Genomic DNA, 24,492 nt, shown 5'->3' on the forward strand with positions numbered 1-24,492 from the left:
AAGCTGAACCTTAATCTGCTCTCTCACACTAAGCTGGCAGAAGACATTGTGTGTGAGAGAAAAATCAAAGTAAAAGAGTACAGTGTCAATAGTAAGTGTGGGTGTAATGGTGGGGGGTTGCTGGTGATTGATAGCAGTATTTAATCTATTCCATTACACTGTCTAATAGCCTATGGGAAGACTTGTGTGTACAGTAAACTGTGATGGAAGTGTAAATGGAAAGAACGGGAGTGACTTGCCAGGATGACTTCAGCATCCTTCTTTTTAAATTCTTTGAAGCTGAACGTCTGCCAAACTGTGAGACGGCTGCAACGTTGACACTCATCCATGTCCTGCACACCCAGCTGCTGCATCCAGCATATTAGCAACATTGCTGTCTTCCACGTGAATGTTAAGAAGTCATTACGCTAACAGACATTAAAATTCAGATCAAATTATACAGCTTATTTGTCACTTCTGATGTGTTCATTTTTTCCCGGGCTCAGCCTCAACCCTTCAGCTCACCGAGTGTTTTCATCGCGCTGTGTGTGTTCTATTCAATGTGCCAACAAATGGATCACAGTTCAATTAAAGTCCCAAGGTCACAGGTTTCCAGGCGCTGCGCGGAGAGCTCGTCCTGGACCTATTTGTCTTGGTTAGAGGCTCATGTATAATGCTGTCGGGTACAGAAGACGAATTGGTCAGATCGTCAGGAGTCTCGCTGGTCTGCGTCTTCATTTGAATTTGCCCTTCAATCAGCTAAATCAATGAGAGGAACTAATCAGAGGAGGGACAAGCTGCTCACTTAATTTCACATATATTGAGGGTTGCAGTGTCTTGCGGTGTGGCTCCGTGGGACTACAGCATTATGTGGCCGTTCAGTGGTGTCATAGATCCACTAATTAGGACAGAGGCAGAGTGAAATCACACAAGTTGCTGGATGTGAATAATTAAGTGCTCCAAGCATGCACTTCTTCCCTTTGATGTGTTTTTTTCCCACTTTGAAGAATGTTCCACCATACCCCCCCACCCCACCGCGCTCTGAAGAAAGCCTGTTATATCAGCTCCTTGTTAAAATATTAATCTGTTATGACTCACCACATTTAGTGAGTCCTCGGCGTAACGTATGGGCCGTCATTAAGACGGTGTCCACAGCTCCGTGTTTATGTTTACTGCCTCTCTGTGACTTGGGGGAAGCGCTCTCCCTGTCAAGTTAGAAGAGCATCATTTCTTATAAAATATGATTCAGCTTCATGGAGGGTTTTCAGACATCTGCTCTGGCGGGGCCGCGGCTCTGCCATGCTGATGGTCAGCCTCCGGTCCCTGAGCTGTTTAAATCACATTATTGTCTGAGCAAGAGGTTATGTGGATTAGTTGTGAGTAGCCATTGTCTCACCTGCAATAGAAAAAATCTGTTCTCAAGTGAGAGTCAAGCTAAATACTGAGGGAGAATTAAGGCCCCCCCCACCCCCCTCCAGTTTGAAGCCGAATTATGTAAATGTCATATTTTCTTTCTACAGACATCCAGCTGGTAACTACTATAAACATCCCAAAGATAGTAATTTTTACAACAGACAGAACTGCTGTATTTTTTTTCTTTCCATTTCAATAATTTGTCTCTAAGGAACACCAAGGACAAAAACACAGCATTAATTTCCTTGATATTATTTAGGGGTACAATGGTAATACAAGCTGAAGGTGTATTTCATATTTTATTGGTACATTTGTAGAGAATTGTGTATAGTTATATTCAAGAGATTAAGAAACTCTGTCTTGTTTATGAGTGAGTGAAAACTGGAGCAGGAGATTGATGGGCAGATTGGTGCTGTGTTTGCAGTGCAGCGTTCTGTTGTGATGAAAAGAGATTTAGTTATGAACTCTGGGTAGTGTCTGAAAGAGATCATGACACAATTGATCAAAATGAGGGAAATGAGGAATCGGCTATGTGTCGATTCCTAGTCGACACATAGCCGATTATCTAGAAAAAAAAAAGCATTCTCATGCGTTTTGGCCATTTATCCACACAAAAGCTCCACTTAATATCACTAAAAATGATTATTTATAAAAATTCAGACCAAAATAGAGATTTGTGTTTGCCTGTGTACATGGGAAAACAGATTATATTTTAATATGTTTTTTAAAAGAAGTTTGACATACAGTAAATATCTGTCCATGCAAATGAGCTTCCTGGCACCAGGTCTGATTCCTAACAGGAACGGACAGATGGACAGACAGATGTGCCTTATTTGTCTCTGTCCTGGTCTTTCACTAAAACCTAAGTGAAATGTTATAGGAACATTAAACATTGAGTAGAATGCTGGGGACCAAAAACACATAAAATAATTGTCTTCAGCTGTCAGTAGGTATTTGGATTTGTGTGGTCATGCAAATTCATCCTTATATTTTTGTACCAAATGCACCATGAATACAGTTTCATTACTAGAACTGAAACCTTAATCCATACCGTTTGTTTAGCCTTTTCTCGTAATAAACAAATGTACTGCCATTCAGTCCATTTAGTCCGTCTTTTCTACCTGTCATCATATCCTCTGGTTAGATAACTGAATAATGAGTCCAGTGATGTTGTGCCAATAACAAACAGCAGCCATGCTTTCACACCTTTGAATAACTGCTGTGCTGTTTCCCAGGAATCCTTTATAAGGGCAGCGGCGAGAACCAGTTCATCTCTCTCCAGCCCCCAGTGATTTCCACGGTGATGGGGAACGGACGGCGCAGGAGCATCTCCTGTCCCAGCTGCAACGGGCAAGCTCAGGGCAACAAGCTGCTGGCGCCAGTTGCTCTGGCCTGGGGCATCGATGGAAGCCTTTACGTCGGCGATTTCAACTTCATCCGCCGCATCTACCCATCTGGGAACGTGACAAGCATCATGGAGCTCAGGTAGGAGAAAAATGGCAGCGCATTTGTAAAGTTATAGACTCAAAGGTTATAGATGCATACATATAAACAAACAAACTATCTACAGCTAAACATTTAATCAAATGTGTGAATATTGAGGTGTAACAAAACAGAAAGTTAAAAATGTATTTCTGTCACCCATAAATTTTTCAAATCACTAAACCGACTTTTACATCAGACATAGAAGAAATGTATGATTTCATTTACTGAAATAAACCCAACCAATCTGCCTCAGACATGTTCATTGTTGTCACATACGTCTGACAACAATCAGAAAGAATACTTAAAGTATATTTATGAATGTTTTATGAACATGACAGACAATAAAAAGGGGGGAAATTTACACAGTGCACCTTCACTGACCCTTAAATTATGATGTAATAAAGGATCTCTCTTGCCATTGCTGTAGAGTTCAGCATGGTGAGGGAAACTAAAATGGCACGGTGGACAGACTTTTAATTCACACACATCTTTCCACTCCTCATAGAAATTTGAAATCTTTTCCCCATCCATCTCCATAATTAGGAAAGACATCCTGTCTTCAGCGTGTAATTGGGATGATTTACGTCCTCATGCCAAGTTGGCTTCTCTCCGCAATGACTCTGATTCGGCCAGTTGGCTTATTTTAAAGTGGCAGATGTTGATTAGATGTACATTGGGCTTTCACCCTCCACGAGACGCATACATGACAAAAATAACATGAAAATCGCCTTAAAATGATGGTAGGTCACTGCACTGTTGGCTGTCTGTTCACTGATTGAGAGATAATATCAGGATTAAAAGGGTGAATGTTTAGAGCAGATCTGAATTGGAAGGCGAACATGCTAATCCACCCTGGAAACCTGCTAATGCACCTGCACAGGCAGCCGCCTCTACATAACGGATGTTGGAAATGATGTAGCGGTTGGATGAAAAGCAGGGCGCCGCTATAAACCAACCTGCAGGCTCAGCAGCACTTTACCAGACGAATAATGGTTTACATCTCCAAGCAGCTCTTTTACAAGAACAAGAGGCTAAGAACTCATGTTAGCTTTGTTAAATTAAATAAAAAAAGAGCCAAATCTCTTTGCGTCACACTGTAGAAAGTCCAACAGTTTTAGAGAGAATGTTGTGTCAGAAATTGATCGTTTTAGAGCAAACATGCACTTGGTTTCAGTCATGCCGCCTTGCACAAATGGAAACATCCTGAACCTCCTTCAGCCAGTGTTCGCTTTAAGCCTGTGTTTATATTTTGGCTTCAGTGGTCAATGTAGCAAATGGCTGAATCAATATTTCAATATGAGCGGTCAAATTGAGAATAGCAGTGGTAATACCGGATGGTGCTCCATGAACACAGGAGGACATGTTTCCCTCTCTGTGGGTAATAACTCCACCTCTGCGCCGTCTGCCAAACGGACTGTCATTGCATGTGACCTTCTCTGCTGGCTGTGTTGATTCTTCAAGGGGACGACTTTGACTTTCTTACTTTCTTCACCAAGCTCTTGTCTGCCCATTTTACATGAGTTTTGCTGAGATCTCACAAATCTTGTAAAGTTTAAACATAAATAATGAAAAATCTACTGGAGACATCCATAAGTCAAAGAAATGGCAAAAGTGAGCCATATAAAATACTAACAAAACATTTCCAACTAAAATATTTCATTGTCTTTATTCTCTTTCCTCTTTTTCTTCTGCTTCCACTGCATCCTGTCATAGAAATAAAGACTTTAGACACAGGTAGGTAAATTATTCTTGTGCATGTTTTATTCAGTCCTTTCTGCATGTCACTGTCTCTGAAAATACTTGAATTACTCGGCCTTTTGTTGCTGGATCACAGTGAGAAGCATTGACTGGAACTGTGCTACATTTATTTAGATTTTATTTTATACACTGATACTTTGTGACATTTTCCAGTTATGAATCTGAGCAACAATGATTACATGTGGGGTTCCTCAAGGCTCCATTCTTTTTTTGGCTTTAAAATGCAATGCTGGAGATTAGCGATCAAATAGTCAGTTAGACAAAATGCCACGGAAAATGCAGAGCAACAGGCTCTGTGGTAGACTGAGACGAAATGAAAATGCTGGAATAAAACATTTCCTGTCTAAATAGGATGCAGAGAAAGTTCTTCATACTTTTATTTTCAGTTTGAATCATTGCAAATTTAGATTATTTCTCAGGCTACTTATTTGTAAAGAATGCATTTAAATATAAAATTGATCTAGTAAGGCACTTAATAATATTGGGCTCTATACTGTGAATTAATTAGCAGTAACAGACTCTAAAAATCTTAGACCATCATCTCCTTTGAATCAGGACTGAAAACATTACTGTCTTCTGCAGTTTCCATATAAAAGTCAACAATTATCTCATCAGTTCATTTTCAAAATGTTTTAGTCCAACTATTTATTTTTTAAAATGTACATTGTAACACTTTTGAATAGACGATTTCTGTTTTTAAATGCAATTTCCTTTACATTTTTGTCCCTTTCTTTAATTGCAAAGCCTTTTAGATAGCTTTGTCTACGAATGGTGGCACACAAATAAATTTTACTTGCCTTTTACACATTTAAGCACCGGCAATTGACTTTTGTAATTATAGCAAATCAGTGATGGTTTGATTACATCTAAACACGAGGGAAAGCACACAGATTTTCAGAATTAGTACATCTGCTTTATGTAAAAGAGGGAAACATGCATAAGGAGCCTTAACCGATTTGAAAAATTATGCAGAAATGCAAAGAGACGCCTACATGTCCAACATCAGAGCTCTGAAATAAAGTTCAGTATCATTGCAAAGCTTGTAATTACATTTCTAGTGATGGTGTTTGGCAGATGTTCTCATCCGGAGGGCCTTGCACCACTGCTCTGTATTCATGAACATGGCAACATCACTGCATCAAGTGGAGATGCTTCTTGGTAGCAATTAGCTTCTCCCAGTGATTAACATGACAAGAGCAAGAGGTGCTCCAGACAGTAAAACTGCTGTAACTTTATTAAGCTGGCTGTCACGGCAACACCTCTGGTGAGATGACCAGATTATGGGAAATGGATGAGGGACCTTTGTGTGAATTTCAAATCTAATTTGCCTGATTCATGCAGTGAACTCAGATTTCCTGATCATTTCAAACACTCAGCTGAATGAAAAGGCTGTCGGGCCTAATGAATTCAACACTGCCATGTGTTAATTAGACACTGAGATAGGTTTAAAAAGGTGTAAAACCCAACACTGGATGAAAGGAATACTGAAATGTGCTGCCTAAAGGCTCTTAAACTGGCCCTAATTTCTTTATTCTTTGCTTTTTTCGTGGCAAATCTAAAAGTCTGCCAAGGCGTCCTGGAGCCTAATCTGAAATTCTAATAGGTGGAAACTGAAGATTAAAGATAATTTGAAGCACAAGATCATTTTAAAATATTAGAAGAAAGTTTGTCTCTTTGGAAAGAGAATCTAAAGAAATACTGAGAGAGTTCTGTGCAGTGCTGTTTTTGTGCAGCACAAATAAAGCAGCAGTGTGTGGAGCTTGGAGACAGAGTGACATGCAGCAGCTTGATGCTTTGAGAGCTGCTGAATTCCAGATCAGTCAGAGGTTTCTGAATCCCTACAGGCCAATGCCAGCTTCCAGGACTCTGTGATTGCCTGACCAGGAGGTGACTGACACCTGTGTTAGCACCTGTGACAGGTTTGGTCACACTGTTGAGATGTGCTGAAAAAAATGCAGGAAACTTCAGGAAGAAAAAACTGATTTTCAAAACGAACAAAAAAGCCTGTTAGTAATTTCAAGATGTTGTAAATTTTCTCTTTAAACTTCACGTGTTTTACCATCAGAAAAGTGCACAAAGGTAATATTTGTTGCATAAATGTTTCATTGAACCGTAAAACACAGGAGCTAGGTGTCTCATTTATTATGTCCAACCCCCTGCAGGTTGACTGTAAAATAAGGGGTTACTAATGTTTGACTTACTGAATTTTTTATAAGATCTCAAATAGTGCCCACCTATTTTGAACATTTACTTGGACTTATGATGGCCGTCAAGTTTTATGACCACATCTTTATCATTTTATAAAGATGTTTCATTGCCACATTTATTTCGCCGCCACATTATCCAGATCCAGGGCCGAACCGGTATCGACTGAAGTGCCATTAGGCTTCAGTGCAACCGGAAAAGCAACATTTACAACTGCACAGTGAAGCAAGCTGATTTCATTTTTATAGCCTCTGCTTTGAGCTCTTTAATTTTCCTTGAGTACCTGCTAGTTTAGCCTGAGGTCAGTTGTTTTTGAATACATCTCGTTAAAATCCAATGTCGTACACACAATTAGTTTGCATGCTTGATTATTATGCAGATAAAAAAATATCAGTCATGTGCTCCATCATGTGTCTATATTTACACTGCAGAAGGTTATTTAACTGTAAATAAGGCAAATTAAGCAGAAAGAGACGCCATTAATCGTTGAGCTTTGTCAACATAAGCCAGTCATTTCTGTAATTTCCAGAGGCTTCTCCCCACAGGAGTCTCATAACAGATGAAATGATCTGGCACATACGTTGTCATTTCTGCTTTGCAAACTGGAACCCCGTGGTGGTGGTATCCGGTTAAATTTAGTCCCACTTCCATGTTGCATCTTTCTGTTTTCCAGTTTTTCTTTTCATCCTCAAAGGTTCAGCCGCTTTTTTTTTTTTTCCCCGGCTGTTGGAATTTATAGAGCTTCATCGCAGCATTAAAAATTCACAAATTAAGTTCATTATTGGTTCACATGACAATGTTGCTTCTAATTTAAAGTTGATCTGGATTTTAAGCAGCATCTGTGTAACTACAAAGAAGTTGCTGTTAATTAGTGATTTAGAGCGCAGGATTCACAAAGTAACATGCTTAATGACAACTACCCAGAATGACTGGCTGTAGTCATTTTCTGTAGGTTAGTTTTAACATACAGTGATTTATTCCATCATGCTTGTGTTTGCTTTATTTATCTTCTATTATATTTGCTGTTATGTAGAACATCAGTTATTTTATTGTTTCAGATTTCTTTATAGTTGTCTGCAGCCAAGGAGAAAACCTCAGAGTCAAGGCTTTGTGGTAAATGAAGTGGCCTTTTTATATTATCAGCTGTAATAGAATTATAGGTGGCTTATGTATTTCAGCATAAAATAGGAGGTCACAGAGTCACAGAGCTGCTTTTTTCTTAGCTACAGGTCCTTTGGCTTCATTGGACTGCAGATATATTTCCTGTTCAGACTGGATTTGCTCACCTAGCTCACATAAACACCTGCCAGAAGGAGCAGATCTATAATTTTGCCTTCAGATGGCTTGTGATTAAAGGTGGCGTTTCTGCTGAGATTGACACAGAGTGTAATATTTAACAGAGTTGGTTATTTTATTGCTATAGATATTCCCCGTGTCAACTCTTAACAGTGAAAGTTATGTTGTGCTCAAATTGTTTAATAAACTGAGGAGTGGAATTGTGAATTTTATAAAGAACTTTCACCTGCTTGAACATGTTAGTTTCTTTGTCTGCAGGATGTTTTAGTTCAGGCGATTAATCCGCTGCTCAAAGTGCCATTCAGGCCTTTTCCAGGCTTTATCTGCCTGTAAGATTTAGGAATCTCTGTGGATCTTGATGAAGTAGAGCTTACAAATAAGATGTGTAAACATGAGCAGCAGTAAATTCAAATTCATCTCTTTTTGCAGGAGCATCATTGCAAACCAAAAAAAATAAATAAATAAATAAAACATATTGTATACATTTACTGTTATTTTTCCAACCAACTGGAAAACATTCCATCTTCTCTTATGACATTTAAAAGTTAGGCGCAGAGTTAGGGTGCTTTAATCAATCCTCTTTGCACAATCGCTCGAGATGGTTTAGAGTCCTGGATTTTCTCTTATCCTCCAACTCTGAGCTCACCCTCAGGTTTTTCTAATGGATTTAGGTCTGGGGTGTGTGATGGCCAGTTAAGAAGCTTGATTTTGTGTCTGTATATCCATCTGGCCTCATGTTTGTGATCATTATTCTGCTAAACAACCAATCGACGACTCATTTTCAAACATATGACTATTTATTTCTTCTGTCCTGGTGTATCATGGTCAATGATGCCATGAACTACAACAGGCTCAGTTCAGTTTATTTCATCAAAGGCAGCACAGTAAACCACGTTACATGATAAAAACAAAGTCATTGCTGTTTTTCATGTGGCTTTGCTAGCCACAGGTTAATTTGCAAACCCAGTCTGTTGCCCACAGCATAACAGAACCTCCAACATACCTAAATGTTGGCAGGATGTAGACATGCTTTGTTTGTGTGGAGCCCATCTGGGGGATTTATGGCCAAAAAACTAAACCTTTAAGTCCTCTGATCAGAGAACATAGCGGCAGTTAGCAAACTCTTGATTTTGGCTAAAATAAATGTGGATCCTCTTTCAGTTTAGCGACTGGTGCTAACAGAAATGAGCCTCTGTGTCACATTATGACATTATGAGTCTGTGCTGACAGACTGCTCTTTGGTCCTGCCTGCCATCTGTTTTAAACTCCTCTTGGATTTGGGGTCGTAGTTCAGGTTTCAATTTGAGCTTTTGAGATGTTAATCAAATGTAGTCAAAAGAATAGCATGTTGCCACGGTTACACATCATAGCAACTGTCTGAAGGTAAAAAAGCAAGAGCAGAAATCCTTCCAGCTGCACAGCATCCAAAACCACAGGAAATAATTGTCCAAACATGCAAGGAATCAACCCAAGAAAGAACAAATCAGCAGAAACGTAGCAGAGATTCTCCAGCTATCTGACCTGCTCTGTACATGTACGTGTTTATGTGTTTATGCTGCTTCATTTTTGTGTGTTTATCTCCTGAATGAATAGTACATTTGTAGAACCCCTATGTTTTTTTTTTTTTAAGTATTTACTGAGGGCAGTTTTCTAACAAGAGAATCCTGAGAGTGAGTCCCAGATGGTACAGGCTTAATTTTATCAGTGCTCACTTTGTGTATGAATAGAATTTAATTAAAACAGAACCAAGTTGAAAACTACTTTAATAAACGCTAAAGGAAAATCATGTTGTGGTACACTATTAATGAAAATATAAGGAAGACATAGAAATGCATAAAGGCATGTATGTATTATATTTAATCCCCAGGAGAGCTCTGTCATGGTTCAGAGCGTCAGAGTGAAAGGCTGCTGTAAGAGGAATAACCTGCTGGTCAGCTTCTACTAAAGAAGTCTGGTTGAATGTAGTTTCTAATCTATTATAGCTATTATAGAGATTAATGAATGGGTTCTTCCAGATGGATTTGAAGCATTAGGTTTCCATCTCTAGTGTAAAGAAGGAGCTTTTAAAGATAAATGCTGTCTGCAGCTTTAATTCACCCTGAGTTATCTCCTTGAACGCAGCAACAACCCGGCCCACCGGTATTACCTGGCAACTGACCCGGTAAGCGGCCAGCTGTACGTGTCGGACACAAACTCCCGGCGCATCTACCGACCCAGGATCCTGGGCGGAACCAAGGAGCTGCAGTCCAACGCCGAGGTGGTGGCAGGAACCGGAGAGCACTGCCTGCCCTTCGATGAGAACCACTGCGGCGACGGCGGGAAAGCTCCGGAGGCCTCCCTCACCGGACCCAAAGGTATCATTTAAAATTGATGAAGATGTTCTGCTCAATGGAGGGGTGGATCGCGGTGATGGATTTCTCATTCTGAAGTGGCACCTGCTAGATGTGAATTTATGCGTGCTTTGGGCGCCGTGCCAAATGACAGCTTACTTGTTTGTAATTAATTAATTTTGGTTGTGGTTCTCATGTAAAATTCAAAGCAAACAGGCAAGGCTCCTAAGAAAACATTGATACTTCAGCAATTAAAGCAATTTTCTGTTCCCTGTTTAAAAGCTGTTACCTCCAGAAATGCAAATTATACTTCAGTTTACATGTGAGGATATTCCTGTGGATTATTATTCCAAGTGTTGATGTTATTAATTTAAAATCTTTCTCTTGCTCTTTTACATGTCCATGAAAAAGTATTCTCACAACCTGAACCTTTTCTCATTTTGTCTTATTACATCCAAAGTGGAGTTTAATCATGGGGCAAAAGGAAGCTGATGCACAGTTTCCAATATTTTTTCAAATACATTTTTTCCATGATATCACTAATATAATTTGCCAGTTGAACTAGAACTTTTTCATTAATATTAAGGAGGTACAAACTTAAAACAAGCTGCTATATTTTGTTGAAAAGGTACTTGTAAGTTATTTTGTCTTATTTCAAGTGTACTAAGATATTTGATTAGAAATATTTAGTAAGATTTTATATTTTTGCAATGTAGGATCTGATATCAGCCCACCAGTTCATGAGGGGGAAATTATTTACAAATCAACAATCAGTTTCCTAATTGGAAAGGATTTTTTTTTTTTTTTAGAAAAAAGCCATAAGAAGTCTTGTTCCCAGTTTGCCCCAAGGGGCAGTAGGTGGTGTGGCAAATATGTGGAAGAAGGTTCTCTGGTCTACATTTAAACCACAATGAATGACAGAACATTGAAACTGTAGATCACAGTGAACACAAGTCCATATTTGGCGGCAGCATCATGCAGTGGGTCCAGAGTCGAGGTGAAGATGGAGCTAAATCCAGGATGGTCTCTGGAGAAAAGACCAGGCTGCAGAAAACCTGAGACTGGGTTGGACAGCCATAGAGTCTAGTCAAAGTCCAGACACAAATACAATTAGATATATGCGGCAAGACTTGAAAATTGATGCCACACTTTTCTGATATTTATTTGAAAAATACAAAAAGTTTGAAAACTGCAGCATTTTTCTTCCACTTCACAATTCTGCACTACTTTTTGTTGGTGTATCACATCCTAATAACAGACATTGAAGTTTGTGTTTGTAACGGGATAAAACAGAAAAACATCTTTGAAAGGGCTCTGGATGCTTCTGCAAAGCACTGTAAAAGTCGAGTTTCCTGGCTTTTAATGCTCCTTGTGAAATGACTGCAGCCCACAAACCGATAAGTGCTTTGCACAACCTGTTGTCCACATTCAGATAGCAGAGGGTCATTTGTGGCAAAATCGCCGCCTTTTCCATAAATTCTTTTGGAATAAAAGGCGAGGATGAATTGTTTTGCGCGCGTTGCTGTCTTCTTTGAGTGCCAACTGCAATAGCTAAGCTTCGGCTAGGTGATAAAGGCTTGAGTGAAGGCAATCTGAGGGAACGACTCTAATGATGGAGTGGGTGGAAGCCGAGACAAGAGAAGAAACAGCAGATGGCTCCATTTTTTTCTTCCTTTTTCTCTCCTCAGACATTTGCTGAACTCTGCTCAAATGTGACACATTTCATCTGTCTGAGAATCTCAGGCTGTCAGATAGCCAGTTCCCAAGGATTCACCGCCAGCTCCCACAGCTCGTCAATGTTTTAGCAGAAAGCAATCTTGTGCAGCCCTAGCCCACAGGTCAAACCAAACCACTAACCTTCCATAGAAGCTTTTAAAGACTTCATTGAAGAAAAAATTCTCTGGAGGTAAGAGTAAAGTTATAGCACATTCAGAACTGTTAAAATCTTTGGAAAACTACAGCGCAGTCGTCCACTGTACTTCCTGGGATCAGCGGCTATTTGAAATGAAATCCCGAACCGCAGCCAGTTAAACCCGGTACGGATAGAAAACAGCCGCCCTGGTTATGAAGTATGGCTGAATTCCCAAAGGCAGTGATCTCTATTAAGCAGCACAGTGACACGGAGAGTGATGCAGAAGCCACTACACCCCGCTAATGTATTTTCCCAGTTTGGGACATCTGGTTATTGCAAACCCACACTGGCTCGGCTTTGCTTTGGCGTAGAGATTTGAGCTAACAGTCAATCACTGAGACAATTTAGCCCTCACTTGTCACCAAGGCAACTGTGCGTCTTTAACCCCTTTCAAGAAAAATTGTCAGCAGCTGTCGGTTGTATTCCCCTCGCTTATTTGTTTGTCAAATGATGAGCGGATCGTGATGATTGCGGAAGTCAAAGAATCTCCACAAAGCAGCAGCCGTTGGCACCCCCCGCCTTCTGAGGTCGTCTTTAGACAGAGGGGGTGACGAGGCGAGGCAAGTGCATATATATATACCGTATGAATACAGCCTTTCCCACTTCTGCCTGAGAAATTATTTAATAGCAGAAAAGCAGCCTGTGAATTATTGATGGCTGTGCTTTTTGCAGTGACCTGAATAATGGGAAGGCGAGCTTGACACATGTATCCATCGTGTTCTGTCCACTGAGTCATGCAAGCAGAGATGTGGCATCTCTACCATGTTTGCCTGTTATCACAAGCTCTTTTCCCCCCTGTTTTCTCTCCGTTTCTCTCATGCCCCCCTCCCCACCGCCGCTGCCACCTCCCACCTGCTTTCAACAGGCATCGCCGTGAACAAGAACGGGCTGATTTATTTCGTCGACGGCACCACGATCAGAAAGGTGGACCAGAACGGCATCATCTCCACTTTCCTCGGCTCCAACGACCTGACATCGGCTCGTCCCCTGACCTGTGACAGCAGCATGGACATCAATCAGGTGACTTAAACAAAGAAGTGCCAGAAAGCTGTTAACACTTCTGCAGAGTGTGTCACAGTGCCACCTTGTGCTCCGAGCTCTGTAACCCCATTTCAAGCCTTCCCTCCACAGCGAGATGTGGTTACTGACACACACACACACACACACACACACACACACACACACACACACACACACAGCATGCAGTTGGTTTATAAGGGAAAGCAACACTCGCAGGATGCTTTTTTCCACGCTTCACTGGCTTTAGTATTACTAGGAGTTTCCAAATTATTTGGTAATTTTGATTTTTTGGATGCTGCCCGAATAGGAAAACAGCTCTCTCTCTGAAAATTTTAACTTTTGCCTCAGAAAGTGTGATTGCTTTCTGCCAGAAGATATTTGTTAGCATATTGAAATCTGGATAGTTAAATTAAATACACTTAATATTCAGTTATTTCAAAATCAGTCTTACTTATTTATGCTAATAGTTTTAATTGCCCTAAAAGACGGTTTGAATTTTTGAAAACCCTGGATACTTTTTTGGTATTTCCCTCATGATGCGAAAAATGTTTGGCGCAACAAAGAGACTCTTGAAGGCAGAGTTAATCTGAGCTAATTATCGTCACCGTGTGGTTCCTGTCTGCAGAAGTCTGGATTAGAGGCGGGTACACCCTGCACTCTTTACCAGGCCATTTAATAAATTATTTTAAAACTCTTATTTGCCTTCAGATGGCATTTGTTGTGATTTTTTTAAAAGATGCAATTATTGCAGAAGATTCCATGCTGCTTTTGAATTACATTCATGTATTTTATAATTATTCTTAATCATTCTCATAATCTACTAGAAATCCATTCTGTAGGAATAATTGGTTCCTCCCCATTGAGCAATCACTTGTACAGATTTAAATAAGCGAGGAGGTTCTGGTTATTTCCAAATTAGGATGTTTTTCATCAGTTAAATTGGATAGAAGGATTAATTATACTATTAATCACAATAATGTGTACTCCCTTGTGATTTACAAAATTTTAAAAAATGTCCAAGCAAGACAACTGAAAGACTTATAGTCCTATAAGTAATTATTTTTAAGAGGGGAAGGTTTATGCATTTGAAATGAACATTAAAAATATTAACTGATTTTATGTGGTCACCCTCAAGAGGGTAAAGGAATATGCTTGTGGTTTAATTCTGATTTATAATATTTAATCTGTAATAGTAAATGAGAGAAACAATCTGGGAAAAGTAAAAAAATATAGATCTTCCACAGAACTTGCAGAATTGTCCATCCAATGACAAAATTGGAAAATATTTTCCTTCAGCAAAGTTTAAACTAAAGAAATAAAAGAACATATAAACAGTGAACTTGTAGATTAAATACTTCAGTATGGAGCTGCAATCCTATTCCAGATTCATTACATCAGGGTTCTTCCACAGCCTTGGAAAGGTTTTAAAAGTACAGAAATTAACTTTTATATTTTTTTCAAGTGAAAAAGGATGAAAAAAGGTTTAATTTTCTAGCTTTTTATTCTTTTATATTTTGAAGGACAAGAATATAATGACTTACAAACACGGTAGTATCCACGCTGGTTTATACTGGACAGGCTGTATCTTTAACTTGGCTCCTTAGACCTTGACTTTAACATTTCATCCATCAGGTCACTGATTCACCAGAAAAATCTAAACTGGGCATTTTACCACGTTTGGTCACTAGACAACTATATAGTCTGAACTGGATTTCTGGTCTTAAACTGGGTCTAAAACCCCAAACAATATAATTTTTATCTTTTTACAAACAAAATGAAGGTGCCAATGTACACAAACTGATTTAAAGGATTTATATTCAGCCCAGGATTCTCCATTCCTTCCCTGTCAAGTCATAATTATACATTTTGATTTGGAGTTTGCCAAAGTTAGTCCAAATACAAAATAAATCTGTGCATGGACCTTTAACATCAATGTTCATTATTTGTCCTCAAATGCCCAGAATGCTTTGCAGAAAAGAAATTGAGACATTTCTGTGCAAATATCAGGATTTTAGAGGGAAAACAGTGAACAAACTGGCTTTTTTTTCACATTGTAACTGATTGATCACCATTTTCCTGAATTTCCAAATGAATAAAATAAATTCATTCATATTAGATATTTTGACACATTGACTGCCATTCAAAGAAACTTTAGATCATATTTCAGGGTCAAAATAACTTTCATTTAAGATACTATTTGGCTAATAGGCTAAAAGATCCATCAAGGTTATATTTCATAATCAAGATGAATTTTGTGTGAAAGGTCAGATTTTACGTATTTATGGTCACTACATTAGCAAATGTAGTGTAATAAAGGTGATATGTAAACATTAGTCGGAGGTTTTTACACCACTAAGTGACTTCAGGTTCAAAAAGAGATGAATTTTCATCTCAGAGCCAATTATAAGGAGGAAAGAATAATTACTGAGTTTGGGAGGGCGTGTTCGCTTGCAGCCGGAGCTGAATTAGTGTTTAGTGTTCCACAAGTAATTGTGGCACCGCACATGATAATAAGGGAGCGCTCAGTAGTTGTAGCTTGTTGAGCACATAAAACCTTTTTTACTTGGCGGAGCACGACTGCTGGTGGCTTTGTCCAAGAAAGCTTCAGTCTTCTACCTCAGACTAAGGTAACATGAAAGCTCATCTTCTCCTAATGGAGGACAAGAAGCGATTCTGAAACCGGGACGCTTAACAGAGTCTTCAACGTCCAGATCTGTCTCTGCTGCACACCTTGAGAGTTTCGTGAGCTGATTTCAGATGAATAACGCAGAAAAAATGGCAAGAAAACAGACTTTTATCACACTAAAGTGAAAACTTTCACACTGTGATTCGTTTTACTGCTTCTGCTGTTGGAAATAAAGTTGTTTCCATTCTTCCCACTTTGTGCTCAAGACAAAGCATTACTGTTTGAAACTAACACCAAACGGTTGAATTATCATCCTGGAAAAACAGAGACTGCTGCTGACTTACAAATATAGAAATAACGCAACTCAGACGCATTCACCCTTACAAATTAACTCTGAGATTTATAAATATCTGTATATAAATATAGGGGCTGTATAGCACAGACTGAATGAAATGCATATGTCACATTTTATTAAAAAAATAAATAGTTTCTTCACAGAATATCAGGGTTATTTAAGGCATGTTTAACACATTTATTAAGCATCTGAACAAAAACAAGTATGACAAATTACTTGGTAATATTTTTCTATACACTAACTCTGTTATTTGGAAATGAAATATCTTTGTATTTATGACAAAATATGTACTGGATAAATGAAAAACAAAATACTTCACACCTTCTGGTAAGGTAAGGAGAAAAAACTCAAAGACATGATAATGATAATAAAATCTCTAAAATACTGAGTTAAATATTTGATGCAAAATGGCTGAATTTGAACATTTTGTCTGCATGAAGCAAACTGGGACTTTAGCTACAAGAAAAACATCTATTGCAATAAGTACATGTTTCCCTCAGTGTTTGATTTTTTTCTGCCATCGTCTCTGTGTGAGTTTTCACATCATGGCTGCCGTCACTGAACTCAGGGAGAGAGAGTCAACCTGCGGCTCCGGAGTCACAGGTGGCTCTTTGAACCTTCAACAGTGGTTCTTAATAACTTTGGCTAAAATGATATGAAACCAGCTGCTTTTCATGTTTTTCATAAAATATATAAATATATATTTTTACAACAGAATGGCACTAAAAACACCATATATATTTCTAAATATATCTCTATCCTGTTCTTGCAAACATTTTATTTTAAAACCTAGAAACAAAAAATAAATAAATAGTGGTTCTTTAAAAAAATCTAACAAATTTTCTTGGTAGATAACATTAGCAAATTGAAACTAATTTAATTTAGCTTAAATGAATGGAAAAATAACTCTTTGTATCTTAAAAGTTGCAGACTTTATACATCTGTCAATATCACTGTTATCTGCAGTGAGGACCTCTAAATGTAACACTGTTTAGTTTTTTTATTTAAACTCCAAAGATCAAAAAAGACATTAAAACTGAGTGGATACATGATCATAAAATCTGGTTTTGTGTACAAAGAATCAAATCTGTCTTTTGAATCAGTAATTTGACATAATTATTTAATTTAAGTCTAATTAGATTAGTGTGATTTCTTTTCAATGTTCAAATCTGCAATCATCTCACAAACCATGAAAGTTAATAACTCAAACTAAGAAATATTTTAAATTAAACAGCAGCTTTCTGTTATTCTTATTGTGAGAAATACAGTGTGTCAAATGGGATTCCTCTTCATTGTTTTACATGGATACAACTTTTTCAATAATAATTAGTCCATAAAATGTGTTCTAAATAGATAAAGTAATCCAGGACAAGTTAATAAAATGCTGAAAATGCTAAATTAGAGAAATCGTGTCTTCAGAGACCAAGAAAAGCTTTTAAGAATAAGCTGTTACTCCTGCTGAGGAAGACTTCACAAACTCACACAATGCACGAGGTCTAGACACACGTTATATAATTTTATGTGACAAAAGCAGGTATTACAAATGATTTCTTTCTGTTGCATTATAAGTGCAATAAATGTATAATAAACTTTCATTTCAGTTGCTGTTTGGGAGTATTTTCCTTGTGAACAGAACAGAAAGCAATCAGTATTTGTGTTTGTGAGTGGGTGGTGTGCTGAAAGAGGGAGAACATGAGAGAACATGAACAGAAAGCATTAAGCTTGTTACTTTTTCCTTATTAACCAACTCATTTGGCACAAAGCAACCAAGACAAGGCACTGGCACAACTGTGTGATCCTCCGGCAGCCGGGCTGAAGAGCTGGCTCACTGCAATTTAACTAGTGGAAGCCTTACAGGCATTGTTCTTTATTGTTAATCACCAAGTGGAAAAACACAAATTAGGGATGTTTGGACCGTTTTAATGACATGGTGGTGTTTGTCAAGGCCAGGTTAGTCATTTTTCTGCTGTTAGAAAAAGAAGCTTTTTATCCACTGAATGAAAGTCTGTTAGAAACTCCGGCTGTAATGGATACCGAAGGATTTTGGCTTTGGCTCTCTTAATGTTCTACAAGATGTGATTAATTATCTCGTCACTTTAAATGCAGGAGACTTTTCTTTCATGTCATTTTGATTTATTCTGATATATGTCATTGGTCACCATGTGAAGCTTTTCTTTCAGGTTACATCACCAAACTGCACAGCTTTAATGGTGCAGGAAGGCGTTAATTGCATGCTTAATGTTCTTGTATAAGACACGCTCATTTACTTAGGTTGAAATCCACTAAAAAATGTAACACTATCAAGATTAAAATCATTAAAATGAACAGATTAGTTATTCCAGACATGTTAAAATAGTCAAAGAGCTTAGACTTTTTGGAAGAGATCAACATTCAGCTACTGGATGGGACCACTGAGTAAAACTAGAAGCTGTTGTTTAATAAAGTAAACCCACTTTTAGTAGCAAATATTACAAAGTGTAATAACATCACATTTTGTAACATTTTAAACCAGAAACTTTGGATTTTATTGAGATTTGTCTGTAATCATGAAATAAAAGGGAAATAATTCACGATTTTCTAATTATTTAAAAATAATAAATTAAAAAAAACAGACATTTACTACAAAACCCTAAAAAATCCAGTTCAGACAACTGGGTTTATAAGTCATCTAAATCAGCCACAAAACAATGGTGACTGAGACATGATCACCTGTTTATTGGTCAGAAAGAAGTGGATTTACCAACTATCTGCTTCTGTTTCTTCCCTAAGGGAGCCACCTACTGCAGGTCATCAGAAATATGGTTTGGGATCCTGGTTTCACTGTTGAGAGGGGAGTCCATCTGTTTTATATGCCATCCACACAACAAAACAACCCAGTTATGAGCTTGTAGGTTAAAAATTTACAGAGTTCCTCCTGGCTCTTTAAAATCTTTTATTCCAGCTTTGGTAAACAAAAGACAATCCTGCAGGTGAAAGATTTAAATTCTGTATTGGACTTAATCTCCTCCAGGTAGATCTGCTTGTATTAAAATATGCAACAATAGCCCAGAAACTGGATTAAAGCTGTTTGTTGTGATGCAACATCTGCATTTTTGAGAAAAGTTTTTAAGATGCAGGTATTTGTCTAGACAATAAATTTCTGACTTTCTTAACTCCATGCATTTTTTCCTCTAATTGGTTGGCTCGTCTTCTCTTGTAAATTAGATATTGAAACTCAATGAGCCAATTGATATAAATAAAGGCCAAATGAATAAAAAATGTTCTTTTGCAGTTCCTATCAGATATATTTGGATTTCAAAATGTTACAACCAGAAACCTCAGTGTTTTTTATTGGATTTTATGTTTTAGACCAATTAACACAAGTAACTGTTTGATTGTTCAATGTTGAAGACGGAAAATGATGCATGTTTTTATTTTCTTTTTTTTTTTGTAATGATAAAAATCAAAAATTTGAGGCCCTCAACCCCTCTTACCCCAATACCCCTAAATAAAGTGAAGTGCAGCCATCTGCTCTCTGAGCAACATGGACACATTCCTCCCAGCACCATCCTCCTGATTTCTTACTTGGAGAGGCGCAGTGAGCTCCACGTTGCACACAGACTGGAAAGATGATTGCTCGGAGTCTTTTCTTTCTGTGTGTCAAGTCCAACCATTTACAGCCTGTTACACTAACTCATGCAGCTGCGTGTGCTTTGTAACAGTATTTCTCATTTTTAATTGTACGTCTTTGATGGTTTAGTTATGACTGCAGAACAGAAGTTTGGCATTTTGTGAAAAGCTGTGTGTCAATAACCATTTAACCCAACTCATGATTCTGTGGCAATACTTGAAAAGTTGAATCTTGATCTGAACTTATTTTGTCAAAAAAATAAATAAAATGGTGAAAAATTCTGTCTCTAAATGGAAGAGACTCCTGCAGCTGTAACTGCAGTGAAAATTGTGGATGTGCAAACAAAAATGTACACCACACTTTACAGATTTTTAGTGGTAAAAAAACTGAAAACCATTTATAATTTTCTTCCCACGTTACTAAATGTATTTCTTTGTGTTGCTTGATCATATAGAACCCCATAAAAATAGATTACAGTGTTTGGTTGAAACACCACAACATTTAAATGTTCAACGGCTGTGAAGACTTTTGTGAGGCACAGTGTGTTAGGATGTTAGTGTTGTGCTTCAGAAAATGCTCCTTCTTGATATATTCCATACAAAAGATTTCCAGATTTGAGTGTGAAGCCTCTTCTATCACACTCTGACTCTGACAATCTGCCATTCACAGCGAGCTTTGTGGAGGTTAGAAGGAGGCCGGGGTTTGTAATTCTTTCTGGCTCTTATTTTTCTTGACACAATAACATCTGTCACTTTTCTGATTCAGTCTGCGCAGATTCATCTGCCTTTTGGCTATGTTTACTGACACATTGTGAGTGTGTGTGAGTGTGTGTGTGATAAAAGTTTATAAAAATAACTTCTTGGAGCACTTTTGCTGAAAGATGATATCACTGAATAAAATACTTGGCTTTTTTCTCAATTAAATTAGAGTTGGAATTATATGTAATCATTTTCTGTATTGCAGGTGATTTTAGAGTGGCCCACAGATCTAGCAGTCAGCCCGATGGACAACTCTCTGTATGTTCTGGACAACAACATCGTGCTGCGCATCACTGAGAACGGTCAAGTCAGCATTGCAGCGGGCCGACCCGTCCACTGCCCGCTGGCTGGACTGGAGAGAGGCGTAGCTGGTGGACAAAGAGCTCATCTAACCCCTCTAGAGTCGGCCGTTTCCATCGCTATATCCTACCATGGTGCCATCTACGTCGCAGAGACAGATGAGAGGAAGATGAGCAGGATCCGGAAGGTTTCCGTGGATGGGGAGATAACACATTTGGCCGGAGCTCCCTCCGACTGCGACTGCAAGAACGATGCCAACTGTGACTGCTATCAGACAGGAGACGGCTATGCCAAAGATGCGAGGCTGAATGGTCCTTCTTCATTAGTGGCGGCTCCAGATGGAACGCTATATGTGGCAGACCTGGGGAACATCCGCATCCGTGCTATCTCTCGAAACGGGCCAACTTTGACTTCCAATGGCGGTGCCTATGAGGTGGCTTCCCCCGACGCTCAGGAGGTCTACATGTTCGACAGCAACGGCACCCACCAACACACCGCCAGCCTGCTCACCGGAGACCTGAAGTACACGTTCAGCTACAGCACAGAGAACGACATCACAGCTGCTACTGACAGCAGTGGGAACACGCTGAGGATCCGGAGGGATGCCAACCGCATGCCGGTGCGGATCGTCGCCCCTGACAACCAGGTGATTTGGCTGACGATGGGCACCAACGGTGGCCTGAAAACATTGACTGCGCAGGGTCAGGAGCTGGTGCTGCTCACGTACCACGGCAACAACGGCCTGCTGGCCACAAAGACTTCAGAGATCGGCTGGACAACTTTCTATGAGTGAGTAGAAATACTGGGAATCATTTGGCTCGGTCTGATTGATTTAGCTTTCAAATTAAGGAAACAGCTCACAGTGCAAATTAGAAAACACCTTCCACTTTGTGCATGCTAATAAACACGGTGTAAATGGATGAGATTTGCTCTTTGGCAGGTAGAGTTGTGTTTGGGAATGAACACCCTGCGTCTCTGGGATAAGAAGGAACTATTAACGGTCATGTAATTGAAAAGTTTATTTATTTATTTGTGATGTTACCTTCTGTCATTATTAATAAACTGCAACTCTACTAAAGTTTTAATTAAAAATCAAAGCCATCTGCACATAAACATTTTTAATGGTGTGTTTTTATGTGTAGGCTGTGCAGTAGATTAAAGTGAATATTTGTCGTAAAACCACTTAAGGTTATTTAGATCCACCTCTTTCTTCCTTTTCTTTCATCTTGCAAGACGATGCCAAAACAGAGGCTCTTATTGTCCTGACTTTAAAAACTGAACAGGTTTTTAAAGTCTGTTATAATTACACAACAGACTTTGTGAGAATATTTTTAACCTTAATAGTGATTCAGATCTCTAATATAACATTCTGACCTGATGATGATGATGCTCAGCCGGTCCAGAGTGCTGCAGCCAGCCTTGAGATAAGTTCTGGTCCAGTCTGTCACATGATTCTTGCCGTCCAGCCGGTTTTCGGGTCCAGTGTGAAGTTCTCTCTGTTACATATGGAGCCCTGCATGGTCTGGGACCTTTAAGGGTCTGACTTGCCTCAGCTGCTTGCTGAGGTCAGCTGATCCGGGTTTGTATGAGCTTAAACTGAAACCGATATTTTTCACAGTCATTTCTATACGAACGTTCTTTGAATTAATGTATTTCTTTGCAGTATTTTTTTGTTCATATTGTAAATGTACATGTACTTTAACTTGTAAGGAACTCTGAGTCTTCTGAGAAGCGCTATATAAATTAATTTTATTTATTTACAAAAAAGCAAAATAAAATGGACAAAGGGGTCAAATACATTTTTCAACACCGTATATATTTACACAATAAAACAATATAGGAAACATATGGAAACATAAGGCAGATTTAATGTTTTCCAGGAATTTGGCTGTTTAAAATTGCTACTTTTATACCCTTGATCCGTATTAATATATTTTTTAAATATGATCATGTTGTAGATATTTTTGTTGCTTTGAAGATTAGATTCAAAGTGTCAAAAATAAGGATTTTTGTGATGTATGTTTCATGACTGTCACATTTATTCTATAAATGGTGACTCATTTCTACCTGCAAATTGCCAAGCGTGCAGAATTAATTGAAATCTAATTATAAAATGTTCCTCAGATGTGTAAAATGGCTCAGTTAGACCTCAATAACCCCATAAAGTCAGTTAAATTTGTCTTTTCTTGTTTTTAGTTTTTATTAACCACTGCTATTAGAGCAGTCACAAGTGTAGAAAAGAGCTTAAATAAAATAAATGATTGTATTTAATTAAAATAAGCCACTTAGATTTTTTATCATAATCCAATTTGTTTTGGAAGCAAAGCCTCTCAGTGTCATTTCTTTGTCCATGACATTAAGCTGCACATGATACCCTCACTACAACAAAAACAGCCAATCATGATTATGACACATCAATCACTCTAAAAAATAAAATAAAACTCATTATAAGTCTGTGTAGTTTTATTTAATCATCCTGATAGCTGTGAGATGCGTCACTCACCCTTATTCTGTGCGGATCGCGCCTGAGCCACTTTTACAGACATCCGTCCTCATCTGCGCCAGAAGTGGGAGATATCCGGGAATGAAAATGTGACATTTTAATTAGAAGAAAGTCGGCCGTCTCACCCAAGTATGAAGCAGCTGATAATTGAAATGCATTGTAGCCTGGGAGCCCTCATACATATAAATGCTTTGTCATTTTTGATGTTTCCTTTTGTCAAACAGCTATGACAGTGAAGGCCGCCTAATGAACGTGACGTTCCCCACGGGAATGGTGAACAACTTGTACACAGACATATACAGCGCTCTGATGGTGGACATCGAAAGCTCCCTGACAGAGGAGGAAATCAGCATCACCACCAACGCCTCCACCATCCGAGCCTTCTACACTCTGGCTCAGGGTAAGGCTTCGTCGCCGGGCTCCAGAGCACAGCAGCTGTTATTTATCATTGTTTCAAGGGTCTGCAGGGCAATGTTGAGTAAGCCTGAGTCGTGTATCATTATGACTCAGAGGGTCCGGCAGTGTAAATGATTGCTCTCTGGGAGTGTGGGCTGGGATGTCAGAGAGACACACCAACCTTGTTACTAAGTGCTTTCTCCTCTCTTCCACAACCAGATGGACCCGTTATTTCCTCACATCACTCTTCTTTTAGACTTCAAATAAAATCTGAGATGCTAAACAACTGTTCTCCACCAACAGACCAGTGTAGAAGCAGCTACCAAGTGGGCTACGACAACTCGCTGAGGATTACCTACGCCAACGGGATGGACACCCACTACCAAACAGAGCCCCACATCCTGACTGGAGCTGCCAACCCGACTGTCGCCAGGCGCAACATGAGCCTGCCAGGAGAGGTTGGGCAAAACTTGGTGGAGTGGCGCTTTCGCAAAGAACAAGCCAGAGGGAAAGTTATCGTGTTTGGGCGAAAGCTGAGGGTAAGTC

The 24,492-nt window shown here is 38.9% G+C and overlaps 1 protein-coding gene across 1 annotated transcript in view; it reads left to right on the plus strand.

Moving 5' to 3' along the window:
- Window positions 1-24,492, plus strand: part of LOC106960083 (teneurin-3) — a gene marked incomplete at its 5' end in the record, with an annotated part of 104,795 nt that overhangs the window by 70,051 nt on the left and 10,252 nt on the right. The window contains 7 exons of the mRNA XM_015053003.1: window positions 2,628-2,877; window positions 4,591-4,611; window positions 10,258-10,490; window positions 13,244-13,398; window positions 20,953-21,836; window positions 23,775-23,950; window positions 24,250-24,485. Coding sequence (XP_014908489.1) covers window positions 2,628-2,877; window positions 4,591-4,611; window positions 10,258-10,490; window positions 13,244-13,398; window positions 20,953-21,836; window positions 23,775-23,950; window positions 24,250-24,485 — 1,955 coding nt within the window. The remainder of the gene's footprint in view (window positions 1-2,627; window positions 2,878-4,590; window positions 4,612-10,257; window positions 10,491-13,243; window positions 13,399-20,952; window positions 21,837-23,774; window positions 23,951-24,249; window positions 24,486-24,492) is intronic.

The sequence above is a fragment of the Poecilia latipinna genome, unplaced genomic scaffold, assembly GCF_001443285.1.
Source record: "Poecilia latipinna isolate Pla-1442-1.1 unplaced genomic scaffold, P_latipinna-1.0 Scaffold1153, whole genome shotgun sequence".
Taxonomy (NCBI): Eukaryota; Metazoa; Chordata; class Actinopteri; order Cyprinodontiformes; family Poeciliidae; genus Poecilia; species Poecilia latipinna.